We start from the raw sequence: 16,531 nt of genomic DNA on the forward strand, positions 1-16,531 counted from the left end.
CACAACAAAAGGGATGTCACACCAGGTTTCAAAAGGTTAACCTATGGCAATACATAATAAATTTTGTATTTTGTATGATGTGAGAAGTAGTTGTAGGGGAATAAAACAGCAACTAGTATAATTTTGTCGTTGAGGAAAGATTTGCTCATCACTATAGCTGCAGAGTTGTATGATCTGGAAGACTGGAAGAGTATTTGCTAGAGACCAACAATCTGCAACATAACCAGGATTTTTTAATTTTTTTTTTACTGAACATAAATGAACATGAATACAGCTGATGTTACCCTCAAATAAAGCCAATCACAACTTCATGAATAAATCCTTATAATTTAAACCCTGAACATAATCTTAGCATTAAAAACATGTACCCTTAACTGACTGATAACAGGCTGTGGTTAATAAAAGTGCAACACACACTAAAGTGCTTTATCTTTGCCTTCCTGTGACCCTCCCCCCTCTTACCCACCCAATCTCAAGTGAGTCCTTGATGATTGGCAGCGTCTGGATACACGAGGTGTCAGCTACTAGACCTAAAATTCATAGCTTCCAACACTAACAACTGGCTCGGTGATGCATCTTCTTTGTCATTTCAATTATAGATCCTTGTCTGATGGAGAACGCCGTTGTAAATTATGTGCGTTCACTACGCAGTCTCGCATTCTCCCTTTTGTCTTTTTTCACCCCTCCTCCTCCATTTCTGCACCTTTAACAGCCTCCTCTTCTCATTCATTTCCTCATTCATTCTGGTGACTGGACAGACAAAAGCCATTTATAATTATCTGTCTCCAACAGCTCTGGTCTGGTGGAGAGAGACTGGGATAAACACACACGCAGCCTTTAACCCTTTACAAGCCAATTTCACCTTTAACCCATTCACCTGATACTGAATCTCCTGGACATTTTTTCCCACTCATGGTCATGTTAGATAGCTAATCTGCATTCACTTAGTGCTCGTCATGTCAGACTAAAAGAAGCGAGGAGCCATGAAGTGATTCACTGGTCATTTTTCATTTGGTTAAATGTACCATTACCATCTCCATCCGCCCCCCATCTCTCTTGGGCCAGTTCAGAATTAATTTTCCTGCACGGCCTTGAAGAACAGTTGAGCTGATGAAGGGCATATTTTCACCCGCAAAATAAACTCCAGGTCAGCAGCTCAAGATCACATGTGACAGCAGAGTTATTTGTTGCAAAGCTAACGAAATGCCCACATCCTACCTGTAATATTTAGTGTTTGTGTTAGTTTACAGTGCAGTTGTTTTGCATGTTTTTTGTTTTCCATAGACTTAACCTCTTTTTTTAAAAAAAGTAGAATAATTATTTTTCTGCAATTATTTTCTTATTATTATCTGCAGCTTTTATTATTATTATTATTATTATTATTATTATTATTATTATCATTATTATTATTATTATTATCATTATCATTATTATTATTATTATTATTATTATTATTATTATTATTATTATTATTATCAATAACAATAATAATAATGTTTATAATAAATGCTATTAAATTACGTTTTATGATTATTATTTTAGATTCTTTTTGTATTTGTTTTATGTGCGGCCGTGGGGATAAAGGTGGGGTTGGGGTCATTTATGTTCACTGTATTGTACCTGTTTAATGAAACATGACATTTATCATATTATTAGTTTACCCGACTATCTTTCAAAAAGATTTCGAGTCATGTGCTTCTACTCAAAAATAACTCTTCAAACATACACCTTTTAATTTTTACCTTAAAACACCGTAATTGATTTTAATATTGAATACTGTCAATATTTTCTGTTCATGTATAACTATTTGTAAATTTTGCATTTCCAGTGTGCACCAACACAATACACAGTTAGTGTTGATATTGTTTTGTTATTAAATTTGAAAGTATTTGGTCGAAAAACTATTGAACAAATTAAAATATTGACCGGCTAGTGGTGCTAGATGAAAAGTAAGGAGAAGTCCCTAAGATTCATCCCCTGAGGCTGCAATATGGTCATTTTTACTTTGGAAAAAAAAAAAAAAAATACCTAGGCACGACAAACAACACCATATCATACCATTGAGGACGCTAAGGTCTGCTGTATTTTTTTCTGGGAATTTGGGAGTTATATCCTACAATAATAATAATAATGACAATAACAAAACATAACACATGCCTGATATCTTTATTTTTTAAGACTCAAAATATATTATCTGAAGTAACTTTGGCAAGCCTCGAAACAGCCCCAGGCTTTTAAGCCAATTTTACCTCGTGGCCAAAAGTGCAATTACACCACCTTCTGTTATGTAATGTCAGTGCCAAAAAGAATGAGTTGCAGGATGCAATCATTTAATCCTCTTTCAAATTAGTGGAGTGTTACACCAGAAGTTACCAGCCTCTAGTGTGCATGGGCCCCATAATGCAGAAGATCGTGGTTTGTTTTTGGCTTCATGTGCCACCGAGCATCTTTCGTGGGAATGAGCAGGGCCCTACCTTGAATGCTGTATCCACTTCTCTTTAGGCCAACAACAACAACAACAAAAAAGAATAAATCTATATTTCTCAACAAAAACATTAAAGTGTGGAGAGAGCTTTGAAGCAGCAGTTTGGCTCTTTATGTTAAAAAAAAGTAATTGGATAGTTAATTGGACAAATAAAATATGAAAAATTCAAATAACCAAAACCATTTTAGAGGCTTTCCTGTAGGTGCTTTGGACACATTTAGACTCAGGACCTCAGTATCTCTAAAATGCTGTTCAAGGGTTCAGTACTAAAGTTAGAGCCTCTCTGCACTCATCTGTGTGTGTGTTTGTAGACAGCATCTTCAAATGTGAGCGCTCTGCAACCTTTCTATCCCATAACTATAACCTATGGTTGGAAGCAGGGGGCTGATGAAGTAGCTCGTTGGAAGCTAGCTCCAATGACCCATGGCTACGGAATAAAATGGAAACCAGGGGCCATGAAGCAATGGAGTAAAGGGAAAAAAGAATGGAAATGTCAGATTTTATATGGCTTTTTATGTTCGAAATGCACTTGAAATTTTTCTTCATTGTAAAACCAAGTCAAGTGTAATACAGTTGAGTCTGCTGTCACCAAATATACTGTATTTCATTTAAATATTAACACATGAACGACTCTGCATGAGCTCCTCCATAATGGTGCCTTTAAATCAAAGTAAAGGTTGTTTGTTTGTCTGTTCCAACTCTTGGTACTGTCATACATTGAATTATAGGTGAATAGTGCAGCTTGTGTTAGTGTTTGATCAAAAATAAATACAAATTTGGCCAAGTTAATGTGGAATAATTTTACCTTATATCATCTAGAGGAAACATGTGGTCTCCTCTAGATGAAAAGCAGAGTTTTCTGCAGAAATTTACCAAATTCTAAGGTATATTTTAAAGAATATCAGCATTTTTCACTGAAAAAATGTCATTATCACATTACAAAAACAATTATCAACCAACCTTCATGTTATATTGTGCTACAGAGAACATATGCACCGTAACACAAGGCGCAATGGGACATGAGGAGGTTATGTCGACTGTGATATAATGAAAAGTGTTTTTTTTTTTTTTAAGATGTGTGTACCGAGGTGCTGTGATCTTAGATTAGTGCAGTGTGTAATCAGATTAGTCTGTACTGCTGGGCAGACACAGATAGATAAACAGACACACAGACACACAGACACACAGACACACACACACACACACACACACAGACATAACCAGGTTTCTGTGCATGATGGATGTGGCAGATCGGATCATTATTAATCTCATTCATAGTCTTCTATCAGCGGAGCCCCAGAGGCAGCTGATGCAGTGATCTGAATGGACTCGGCCACAGGCTCCAACATCTATAATGTCAGCATAAACTCACATTCCTGGAGAGTATTATGTGTGTTCATGTGTGGGTTTAAGTGTTTCACTTAACTGTTAAAGCCACATTAAACAGTTTAATAGACCCGCAAGCACTAAATATGCATCGACACACAAGGAGACAGTGGGTCTTCATGGATCTGTCCCAGTTAATCATGTCCATGGCTGATATGATAGATGTGCTGCTGTGTGACTGATAACATACTTACAGTTGAGTTAAACAGGTTGTGTATAAACGCCTGCAGCCTGAAATCCGTCTTATGAGACTAGAGCTAAAAACAATTAAGCGATCAGTCAAAACACAAAATAGATCAGAAACTATTTTGGTAGTCAAAAAATATTTTAAGTCATTTTTTTCTGTCAACAATGTCAAATATTGATTGGTTCTAGCTACTATGTCGTGATGTTTTTTTCTTTTTTATTAGTGTGTTTACATGCACACTAATATTCAGCTATTATTGACACAGGTCATAAATGTTTGGCCTTTTTTTTTTTAAATTTAGTATTTTCCAATTGAGGATATGCTTGTATTTTTAAGAGTTTTAGGAGCATTCTTTGAACATGTGCACAGTTTGGAATATTCGTCTCAGTTAGTGTTCGAGGCAACAGTCTGCTCTGCGCTCTGTCATGGATGTTTGTAAGGCTGTGGGTGGAGATGTATGCTCAAAAGAAAAGCCCAAATTTATGGTCGAAAGGAGAAACACACCTACTTTTAAACATCATGAAAGATTTGGGTATCAGTAGGTTTTTGGATATGTGCAAACATCACAATGTTGACCTTTTCAAGAAGGTGGTAGAAGAAATAACAACTGCAGGCTGTGTTTGCATGGTTCAACAAGCCCTCCAGCCACCACTGGAAAAGTGAGGAAAAAATTCAGGCAAAATGCCAGAAGTGAATAAAATAACGCTGATTGGCCATTTAGCTCAGCGAATGAGAAGAGAAACGGAAGTGAACGAACAGCTAAAGTCAAGAGGGAGTGAGATCAAAATCACCTTGTTATATTAGGTGAGATTGTTTTTCTTTTGCCATCGAGCTGTTTAGCACAAACGTTTCCAGAAGGTTTGTGTAACTGTTCCCTGCTGCATGGCAAAAATGCTTTGATCTCAACACTGGGTTGTGTTGTTAATGCGCTAACTGGGTAACTAGCATCATGGCGGTCTTTTTGTGTCCCTTATTGAATGACGAATACAGACTATTGTGTTCTGCTATGGAGAGTTTTCTCCTCTCACACAGTTGCAGAACGTATATTCTGCTTGTCCGTCGGCTGTAGTCTTTGTGGGATGTTTATGTGCAAGTTTTAGCCGAGACACAGGCAACATGAGTTCGGTTTGAAATGTCCGGGCCTGTAGGGTACGTTAACTGGAGTTTGCACGACTGCATTTAAAGTGGAATTTTTTTGGAATCAGAGCAAAATGCTGAATATTTTACACGTGTAAATGTCACAGCTGTAAACTAAATAACTAGGTTTTTAGTTGTTGGTCGGACAAAACAAGCAACTGAAGACATGTTCTCAGGATTTACAAAGTTGTGATGGCCTATTATATCACCATTTTCAGACATTTTAAGGAACAATTAATCATGTAATTAAGAAAATAATCTGCAGATAAAATTATATTTCAAAAAATCATTAGTTACTTACATGAGTCACTTTTATGACAATGTGTCATGTGGGTACTTTTTTTTTTTTTACCTCTAATTCAACTAGCCTCCAAATCTTTTGTTTAAAATCAAATAATGTATTAATGTGGGGCTGGGCCATATGGAGAAAGCCGAATATTGTGATTTTTTTTTTTTTTTTTTTTAAAGATAATTTTTTGGCATTTTTGCCTTTATTAGACAGGACAGTGATACCTACAGACAGTGAAAAGGGGGAGAGAGAGGGGATGACACACAGCAAAGGGCCATCAAAGAGCTGGAACCGAATCCACGGCCACTGCAGCAAGGACACTGCCTTCACATATGGGGAGCCTTCTTTATCCACTAAGCCACCGGATGCCCCAAATATCATAATATTTTTGATCAAATACTTTGATATCAATATTGTGAAGATATTGAAGGTTTGGCTATTCGTGCTTTTGCAAAATATTGACACAACGAGATTTTTGATTTTTTTTTTTAAATCGTCAGTAATGTGGATGTAATAAGTTAGTGAGTGAAGGCAAATTATAGAAGAGCTAGAACATTCTGGTAAATTCAGAAAAATTACATCACTAATATAGCCTTTAAAACTAGGATGATAATCTTGTCTTATTTCAAGATATCAATATAATTCCAATATGTCCTCTGGCCCTATTACAAGTATTGCTGCACCTGTGTTTACAGTCGGCTTTACAAAAATCTTACTTAGTTCCTGCTGGTTTTTAATCTTCTTTCGACCTCTCACTGGCTAATTTTGAGAAAACTGGTGTCTGGATATCAAATGTGACAGTTTCATGGCAACTCCAAATGTCTGAGTCGACAAATGGATCCTAATTACACTGAATCACTCGCAGGGGACGGCATGATACTTCAAAGTCACTATGGCGCCTGCTAAAAGCACCTACTCTCAACCTCTATTCCTCGCCTTCTGGTGGTCAGAAAAATAGCTGAGTGACTCCGGAGATAAAAGGATGTGTCTCTGAGCTGACATTTGTCCTTATTTGTTTGCACATTTCTTTTTTTGAATCACGTTCAATATGTCATTTTTGTTGAGGTGCAGGAAAAAACAGAGTAATGGAGGTGTGTAACACACTGCAGCGAAGCTAATGTCAAAATCAGCAGTCAGCAGCATCAGTGGTTTGGCGTGATGTAAGAAATCCACAGTCCAGCTGTTCATTTTTACTTTGCTGCTATGATCCAGACACTACCACTGCTATACTGCAGTCCTGTGTGCTCACAGGCTGCAGCAGGAATCAGGTAACCAACATACTGACTTCACGCTTTAGAAAAGCAACACTGCCCTCTACTGAACACTGAGTTTCTGGAGCTGGTCAAGTCAGGGTTGTGCAATTTTATGTGTCATTTTCCAAGCTAAGGAAAACCACGATGCCCCGTATGTCACTGTTACAATACGTTTAATTGAATAGTTATAAATACTGCACACAAATCTCAAGTTTAATATTCACAGTCTTACCAGAGTTAGCCATCTTCGTGCTGGATTGCAGAGCGTCAGGGTGGGGCAGGCTGTAAATGGTGACCACGCCAGTGGAGGTGGCAACTGCAAGAAGACCCAGTCTGGGCAGGAAAGGAGCCTTCGGGCACAGAGGATTTAAAATGTTTAAATTGTGGCACAAAGTATCAGCTAATAGGGAACTACAGACCAAACATGTTGGTACTGGCTTTCAAAGTCATGTCGGTGGAACACCTTACCTTTCTGCCACAGCTGGGAAGCTCCCAGCCTCCTGCAGGACACCACTTTAGATCCCAGATGAAGCCTTTGTCCTGGGCCAAGCCATAGGCCAAGGCTGGCTGGGACTCCGGTCTGCAGTGACGAAGTGCAGTGCAAAAATGAAAACACAAATAACCCTTCTCATACACAATAATGTTTGATTGCAGCATTGGATTAAAAACTAGCTCTGGAAATTTAAGACTAAACACAGTGATGTAGCCAATTCAACACAAACGCATCAGTCGACTGCAGTAAAACAGCCATTTGAATTCTGACTTTTAAAATAATTTAGCCATACCTGCAGTCGTACTCCAGTGAGCCCATGTCCCACAGCTGGACCAGTCCAGGTCCACTGTACATCTTGTTGACACGGTGCTGGTCGTCCATCCCTCGATGGCAGGCCAGAGCGATGTACTGTGATGCTGGAGCACCATCGGGTGTAGGACACCACTCCATGGCCCACACCGGTCCCGCTGCATACAGCACCATGTCCCAGCGATCCTCGTGAGCAGGCAGCGCTGTGAACCTGGTCAGTAATATTAAGACGGACAAATTACAATTTTACTTCAAAACACCAAATCTAACTTTTAAATGTCACTGAACAAAAAAACAACAACATTGTTTTACTTTATTTCAGATCCCCCCAAAACAAACCTATGGAAACAATCATAACATTTTATTATTAATGCTCTCACTGTGCACAACAGAGCAATCATTTACCGCAAAAGATTTGAGCAGAAAGCTGCGCTGAAAACCAAATTAGAACAAAAACAAGGCTGTCAGGGTGATAAATTATGAAAGATAAATGCGTCGCTGTGAAATAAATACAGACTATTCATTCTCTGGTGTGGGTACATTGGGCTTTATGTTTTTTTTCAGCATTTGTGTCTGAAATGAAGTGACTAAAACATTGTACATTTTATATTATATTTTACAAAAGGAACTTAAGTAAGTGAAGTAATAAACCTTTTTTTTCAACATTTCTGGGGGCATTTTTAACATCTTTTATTAACAGGACTATGGGTCGACAGATTATCGGCCTGGACGATTATTGGGGCTAATATTTGGCATTTTGCCGATTATCAGTATCAGCATGTCAATGATCACCTATCAAATAAATGTATTAAAAATTGCAAAGAAAGTATCGGCATGAGAGGAAGGTTTACTTTATAAAACCTCAGGGAGCTTTTTTAATTCATTAATTTTTTCAGTTTAAATTTTCGCTTGACTTTTGTTGCTAGGATCTTAATTAAACATTTGGTAAAGGCATTTATACAACGCTGCGTGTTGGAGTTTGTTATATTCCAAATTCAAAATACTGACAAAGATGCATATTGGTTGCAAATACTGGTTATCGGTCTCATTTACTACTAATACTCGGTATCGGACCTGAAAAACCAACATTGGTCGACCCCTAGACAGGAAAGCTGAAGATGTACAGAAAACAAAAAACGGAGAGATGTGGGAACGACATGCAGCTAAGGGTCACAGGCTAGAATAAAAACCCAGGCCGCTGCAGAGGCCTCTGCCTATATGGGACGCACACATTACCAAGTGAGTCACCCCAAAATAATTCTTAAATATATAACATTAAGCAGCAACTAACTGCAAAACAAATATTCCTGAGATATCTCCACCCAGAGTCACACATTAATCTAGTTATGTGCTTAGAAAATAACATTTCAAATGCTAAATTACAATTTCTTTCTATTTTGTCATTAAAATTCTGGATGAAGATCAGTTAAACCTGCTGAGTCTTTGCAGAGGTGTCTCCTCCTTACTGAGGCCTTCTCTGGACACTTTGAAAGCAGCCGACTGAAGCTCCTGGGGCAGGTATTTCTCCACATCACTGAATAACACAGAGGATACACAAACCTTCAAACCTCCGACAGTTTACCTACTGAAGATTTTCCATAACACCAAACATCATGCAGAAGATGCTCCGCAACTGCTGAAAGGGTTGTTATACACCTAAAGTGACTTCTAGTTAGTATTACTCAGTGTGTAAATCAGATGTGTAATAACAACCATGTGCTTCTACATCAGTTGGTCGACAGCATTCAAAATAATAACATGTGTTCAGATTTTTTAGACAAAAGTAAGAGTAATTAAAGGTGATGTATGAAGCTGGAGAAAGGTGATTGTTGATTTTTGAGTCACAGTACCAGGTTGATAAATACCCATGTTGATAGTCGCACCAAACTGCCTATCAGAACTGTGGGAATTCGACAACCTGGAAATGAAACTCAACAACCAATAATCTTCGTCCAGAGTTACAAACAAGCACCTTTATCTTTAGCTGCAGCGCACCCTTCAAGTGCAGCACAGGGCTGCACGATATGAGGAACATATGCAATAACTTTGAGTTTGATTGGCTGAATAACAGCTTTGAATATCATGATACCCGGAGAGACAGCAACAAGCAACTTAACAAGACATGACCCAGAAATTAGCAAGAAATTTGTAAATTGCAAGAAAAATACCTGAAAATTAACACACAAAAAATAATCCAAAAGTACTAATTTTTGCTTTTTTTTCTTGCCATGTTGCTTTTTTAAAAGAAATCAAACCAATGTGCTTAGGATTCAAAGGGTTAAATATCTTCGAAAAGCTTCTTTCTGCTGCCTTAAGTATACTGCCTAATTAAGACAAATTTCTTGATGAATTAAAAAAGAAAAATTAAGCGACATTCTTTCCAACATTCGTTAATTAAATAAAACTGAACTGGACACAAAAGGTGCCTTAAAAAAACAATACTTACACTTAAAATGAAAAAGTTTTCCACTGAAACTCTTTTTAAACTCACTAAAAAAACCCTAGGTGCAATACTTTAGTTTTATGCAAAAACAAAAGTGCAGCCCTAGTGCAGATGGGGTTTCACAATAACAAAATAAAGCATTAAAATACGGCTAAAATGACTTTATTTTGATCACTTTAAAAGTTACCTTTCCTGTACAGAAGTGGTTACTGATCACAAACAAATTTGGAGGGTTAACTACCTTTGCGGTACGAGTTGCCAGTCATTGATGCAGGGGACCCACTCTGGGAACACCCAGCTGCTGTAGTGCTCCTCCCGGCTGGAAAACAAACACACACACACACACACACACACACACACACGCACACACAAAATAATACATCTCAAACAAATACCAGGCTACTTGTCACTCAATGGTATGTTTTTTTCATGTTTGACAGCTAAGGGGTTAAGTATGTTTTATGCTGTTTTGCACATCAGTTAAAAAATGTCATGACTGAGTTTGTTTTTTTTCCATTATTAATGTGGTTAGATTTTTGTTTTATTGATTAAACAATGCTCACACTTGTTCTGCACAGGTTTGCACCTCCTATGTTTTCAGTCCTACAATGGTTTTGGCTCTTAAATAATGTGCTCTGTTGGTAAAACAGCCACAATCTGACTGCGGCCTTGAGTGAAGTTACTTACAATTTCTTGGTCGTGTCAGTGGCATCCCAAACTATTCTCATGTTGCTGGTGGTGAGCCCATTGGGAGTTCTGACATTTGGGCCTGTCTGCACAAAGAAAATAGATTGGATGAGTTTAATTGTTCCCATTCTGTGCGTTTTTATTGCTTTCTTTTCTTCTTCTTTTGCAGAGATCAAAACTTGTCTTAGTAATTGATGATTTGGTTTTCATCAGTTGTGAACTCATTAACCTATAAATGAAAGAGGATGCTGTTGTTCCTGTTTTATTTACTGTAATCACTCCATTGTTCAGTGCGGTTTGCTGGTCACTGAGTCTCCATATCACAACATTTAAGGTGGTAAGCAGAGTATGATCATAACTAACAAGAAGCAAGCATAAGATTCTTCTTACCTGTGCACTGATGTGAAAAGTCGCTGGACTTCTTCTAACTGCCCTAAAGTCTGAGTCAGAGTCCTCTGCTTCTTCTTCATCCTCCATCTCCTCAACCTCATCATCTTCTTCAACGTCTGGAACAAAGTCCTCATCTTCTGCAGCATCATTTTTCGAGTAAGCTCGTTTCCTCTTTCGGCTTTTATGCCCTGCAGTAATGTAAAGAAGGATAATTAATGTCTGCATGCGGAGCATCGAGCTAGAGCAAGGAGCTGATTAGCTTAGCTTAGCATAAAGTCTGGAAGCAGAGGCGAACAGCTGGCCTGGCTCTCACCGAGGTGAAAAATGTGTCAATCAACACAATATTGTGTCAAACATCAGAAGTGTGAGCGCCTGTGTCAAGATGAGGGCGCTTGTGACACATGTTTACGGGTAGATTTGAAAGTGTAGCTTTTTCTATGCTTTTTGGCCTTTTGTCCACACACAAAAGTTGTTTTAGGTCACTTTTGTAAAACTCCATCCATCCAGCTGGGTGAAGATTTTCAGAAACTCTTAGTTTCAGTGTTGACTTGTAGACATCAAAGTGTGAATCATTATCTCCTTTGTGAGGAGTCACAAATGAGGTGGCATTTCATGCAGTAATGGACGGACTAAAATAAAGGTGGCACTTTTAACATCTTGACACATAAATGTACAGTTGATCCTCCACTAAACTGAGGAACACATGTGTCAGAATATGATAAAGAGATCCCTGTTTTTTTGGGTTTTTTTTTAAACCAAACCCAGTTTTCAAAAATACCTATGTCCGTGTGGACTTTGCATCACTCCAGTTTGTGCTGAGCAGTTGTTGGTGCATTGAAATAAAGAGGCATCATGTATTGTTAGTTACTTCCATTAAAATGTTACATGGCAGAGCCAGTGAGTGATGAAAGACTTCCAGCAGCACTGTACCTCTGGTTCCTTTCAGACTTTTCCGCTCTGCGACCGAGTCTGGGTCTGTGTGGGTGATATCACTGTTGGCCCCCGCCTGAGCACCCGACTCATCGTTAGGATGACTGAACACTTCTTTTGCCAAAGTTTGGAGGTACTTCAAAGCCCTAGGGAACATTTTTTACAACAATTAAAACACAGAATGACTACATTATTGCACTTAAAGAAATTGTGTGCACGGAGAACACTTGTAGATTTACCTGAATATGTCTGAAACTTCTGGATGTTAACAGAGGAATGTTCTGAACTGTACCTCAGCATATGAATTTTAACTACTTGACTGAGATCATCTTCTGCTAAATGTGATGACAGTTTACGAGTAACTTACGCTTTAGCAGCACCTCTCCTGCGGCGCCCACCAGGTGTGGTTTCCTCCTCGGGTTCAGATGGAGGTTTCTCTTGAGCCTCCTCACATGGTGGTTCTGTAACTGGTTCCTGTGCGAGCTTCTTCCTCACATACTTTCTCTTTGGCTTTGGCGTCCCATTTTCCTGCTGAACGGTGACTACAACTCCACCCTCCCCAGTTGGGAGGTCCCCATCTGTGATGGGAGATTTTTTGGCAGGAGTTCTTTTAGCAGGAGCTCTTTTGGCAGGAGTCTTTTTTCTCGGGGTCTTTTTGGCTCTCGCTGCCTTTTTAGGAGTTTCCTTTGAAGTTTTACCACCAGACTCTTGATTTGTTTTGTTGTCTGCATCTTCTTCTTCCCCATCGTCAGTCTGCTGTGTGGCATTCTTAGCCTTTCTACTCTTGGCTGGAGACCTTTGACGAGATGCTCCACGCCCTTCTCCTGAGCTCCGTCTATGTGGTTTTACCTCATCAAGTGTGCCATCAGTTTCATAATCTAAATATTTTGGATTTTTCCTTCGTTGTCGTCCTCTGGAACTTGGTGTTAAATCGCAACACTGCTTTGTTGGCTTCCCTGGCCCTGCAAGGAGAGGGATGTTGATCATCCACAGGTGTGCAGCACATAGTATGAGCAGAAATCAATTCAATCATATAAAAAATAAAATGCGCTGAAAACACTGGTTTGAAAAAGTGTTTGGGATATTTACGGGGATGCTTCCAGGTATTTTTGTGTCTATTGCTGAGCTAACAAACTGAACTGAGCGTGTCTTCTCATGCTGTTACTTTAGTTATTATTACTGGCTGCCTGATCAGAGCAAGACCTATGAAAACATCTGAAGATTCTCTCCTGTAGTACCGGCCCATCTTTTTCCCACATAATGCTACACTATAACCGACAAATCTGTGTCGACATCGGTAGGAGAAGAGCTAGTTAGCTGTTAACAGTCAGCGGGCATCAAACTCCAGCTAATGAAGCTAATGGATCTAACAGCTTAAAAAGCTCAGTTCAGAAGAACATGAAGGGTTGAAAAGTTCATTACAGTTTAAGGTGAAACCACAAGATGTTTACAATACATAAATGCTTGAAAATACTTCAGCAGAGTACAATTTAGAGGCAAAAGTGGAGTTACAGATGATTCACACAAGTATTAAAATTTTTATATGAGAGATGAAAGTCCAGTTATGTAATGAAGTAAATGGTAAAAGGACCTGCACTTGTAAAGCACCTTTCTAGTCTTCAGACCACTCAAAGCGCTTTTACACTACAAGTCACATGCCCACATTCATACGCACAGGTGGCCTAGGCAATCATTCAAGACACCTGCTGCTTTTTTAGACAATCCCACACCAAATCATACCAGTCAACCTAATATTTTTTTGAAATTCTGTTAATGCTTCACTTTGGTAGTGTTATATGTCTGTGGTGAAAAAATAATTAAGTCTGGAGCTCTAAATGCAAAGACAATTAAGAGAATCTAGCTCCATCAAAAAGGGCCATGTGCAGAACTATCTTCACATCTATACTCCAAATGTTTCATTTACAGGCTCCATCCTTACAAAAAGACATCATTCCCTGACACATAATGGCTCAGAGGATAGAGTGGGTCATCATTTAATCAGAAGATTGGAGATTCAATCCCTGACTCCTCCAGTCAGAGGTATCCTTGGGCAAGATCCTGAACCCCATATTGCTCCTAAATGGCTGTTGCACTGGTGTGATTTTACTGAGAAGCAGGCGGCACCTTGTGTAGTAGCCTGGGCCACCAGTATGTGAGTGGATGAATGTGACATACAGTGTCGATGTGCTTTGAGTGCTCTGAAGACTAGGAAGGCACTTTACAGGTCCAGGTCCATTTGCCATTAACTATATATGGCAGTTGTCATGGGGAGATTGTAGAAAGTAACCACAAATGAGTAACTTATGCTCTTAAGTTAGTACATTTTTGCAAATAAATGGATAATTTTTGCTCACAAAATAACAACAGCAGATGTCAGATATGATGTGGGCAAAATCTAAAGTATGTTTCTATATATTGCTTTGCAAAATGGACAAAACACTGCATTTAATCCAAGCAGCTTACAATATTATTATTATCCATGCCCTGACAACGTTTGTGGTTAATTTAGCACTGCACTGGGAGGTACACAGTGATATATGTTTACATAACTTTAGTTTCTACTGTAACAGTAACTTATCATCTATTCGGGAGTACAAATTTGTCATTTATGCACACTTATTATTTATTTTCCCCATGACACTTTCATTTTTTAATAGATAGTAAACTAATGCATGCAGGTATTATGGTCTGTATCACCTTGCTTGGAGTCAATGGGATCCATAGGCCCTGGGTTTCTTGTGCTGTGGTGGTCTTGTCAAATGCCTCCTCATGTAGGGAGCGAGTTGTTTCTAACTTTGATGCTGCTCATACAAGACACAAAAAATAATACATATATAGCATTCGTTAGTTTTTCTTATAAAAAAAACGTAAAAATGTACACACATATACTACAAACAGCTGAAGAATGCCCTGTAAAGGGTATACAGTGACTGTGCACATACAGTAATATTTCATCATACTACCTGTGTTTCCTCCGCTGGTGTAGACTGACTGAGTCAAAGTTGTCAGTCACAATTCAACGGCCTGTAAAGACAAAAAATTAAATGACCAGAGATGTCTTTATTGTTTTATACAAAGCCTGACTCCTTACTCAGTAGAAAACGTTAGTTTAACATATTGACAGGGGAAACGTGGAGGGAGAGCGCGAGGCACACTGCCGATATCACCTCGATATCGCGTTGTCTGAGACGGACACACCAAATCTCGTTCAGCAATTTGCGAGTTTACGCTCTCTTCCGTAATGCGAAATGTACATGGATGATATACAGACAGCGACTTGACACTCTTAATAGTGTTTAACCACTTATCAATTCGGCATATGTGTCAAATACAATGTATACCAATTACCCAGTTATTTAAGTAATATACTTGTTGTTGCTGGTTTGTTTTCCCGGTGATTCACATCGTCATCTAGGCACGTTTGTGAGCTAACACCACAGAGCTAATGCTAACTGGCTAAACTGGCTGAAAGGATTAACGCTTTATACAGCCGATAACGAAGTGAAACACTCCTAAAGTCATGCGGTTACCGGTAGACGTTACAAGTAACCACAAATATCATTAAAAACTCACCCTGCATTTTGTCGAGGTTCCCTCCTTGGTGGCGAAGGCAGAAACACCTCGTACCGAATTCGGGAGGCTAGTCTCCGGCCACCGGGATCGAATCCCAAACTCTGCTGTCGAGATCGACACTGTGGAGAATCACTGCAGCCGTAAAAACGTACCGGGCACACGGGTCCAGCCCTTATTCTTTCTTAAACGGAAAAATATATTCATCTCCAGTGTAGTTTCCACTGATTCCGGTTGCATAAACTCACATTCTGCTGACATCAGACCGCCATGTTACTGTACCAGCATGATGACCCACACCGCCCCCTATCAGCAGAGCGGAGAACTACACCTGCTTACCACTGAAGCAGCCGTGAGTTCAATCCTCACTGTCACCACGCTGGAGGTCACGAAGGACGCTCAACCAGCGGGGGTGTATTCAGATTTTTTTTACTCAAATAAAAGTAGTAAGGCATTGTATAAAAAAATACTCTATAGCAAGTCAAAGTCCTATGAAAGAAAAAGTATGAATAAGGGACTGCTGTTTATTTTGGAGGTCATGGGTGGCTGGGTGCATTTTTTCTTGAGCCTTTTTAGTAAAAGTGGGAAAACATATGACCCTCCTTCTATTTTAGTAGTACAGTAATGATATTTTAGATGAAAACATGTAGAATATAGTGACTTTGATGAACTTTGAATATTTTAAGCATAGATTTGATTACTCTTTGTGAGCTTTTGGACTGTTAAGATGATACATGATTTACAGTTTCTGGCTATGATAAATTGAATCATTTCATGTCTTTTAAACCTGCTGGTGGGTTTTGAGGGTTCAGAGAGTATTTAAATATAATGTAAAGTACAGCCTATTAAAATTTTATGTCCCCTAAGCAACCCCTCCCCACCAAAAAAAAAACCCCAAAAACTTTGACTGACATGCCTCTGCTTTTTAGCCTAAACGCTCTCGCCTCTCCCTCATCAGGAACATGTAAAATT

General features: G+C 38.9%; 1 protein-coding gene across 2 annotated transcripts in view; it reads right to left on the reverse strand.

Moving 5' to 3' along the window:
* The window catches only part of gtf3c2 (general transcription factor IIIC, polypeptide 2, beta), a 31,839-nt gene extending 15,971 nt beyond the window's left edge, over positions 1 to 15,868 (reverse strand). For both annotated transcript variants that reach the window (XM_088089204.1, XM_042503236.2), the window contains exons 1-12: positions 15,563 to 15,868; positions 14,953 to 15,013; positions 14,687 to 14,790; positions 12,357 to 12,951; positions 11,990 to 12,135; positions 11,060 to 11,247; positions 10,670 to 10,755; positions 10,224 to 10,301; positions 8,972 to 9,073; positions 7,523 to 7,750; positions 7,206 to 7,317; positions 6,970 to 7,087 (exon numbers count right to left, since the gene is read on the reverse strand). In XM_088089204.1, the coding sequence (XP_087945330.1) occupies positions 6,970 to 7,087; positions 7,206 to 7,317; positions 7,523 to 7,750; positions 8,972 to 9,073; positions 10,224 to 10,301; positions 10,670 to 10,755; positions 11,060 to 11,247; positions 11,990 to 12,135; positions 12,357 to 12,951; positions 14,687 to 14,711 (1,678 nt within the window). In that variant the 5' untranslated portion in view covers positions 14,712 to 14,790; positions 14,953 to 15,013; positions 15,563 to 15,868. The remainder of the gene's footprint in view (positions 1 to 6,969; positions 7,088 to 7,205; positions 7,318 to 7,522; positions 7,751 to 8,971; positions 9,074 to 10,223; positions 10,302 to 10,669; positions 10,756 to 11,059; positions 11,248 to 11,989; positions 12,136 to 12,356; positions 12,952 to 14,686; positions 14,791 to 14,952; positions 15,014 to 15,562) is intronic.
* Between the last annotated feature and the right edge of the window lie 663 nt (positions 15,869 to 16,531).

This window comes from Plectropomus leopardus, chromosome 16, assembly GCF_026936395.1.
Source record: "Plectropomus leopardus strain MGB_pleo_1.0 chromosome 16, ASM2693639v1, whole genome shotgun sequence".
Lineage (NCBI taxonomy): Eukaryota > Metazoa > Chordata > Actinopteri > Perciformes > Serranidae > Plectropomus > Plectropomus leopardus.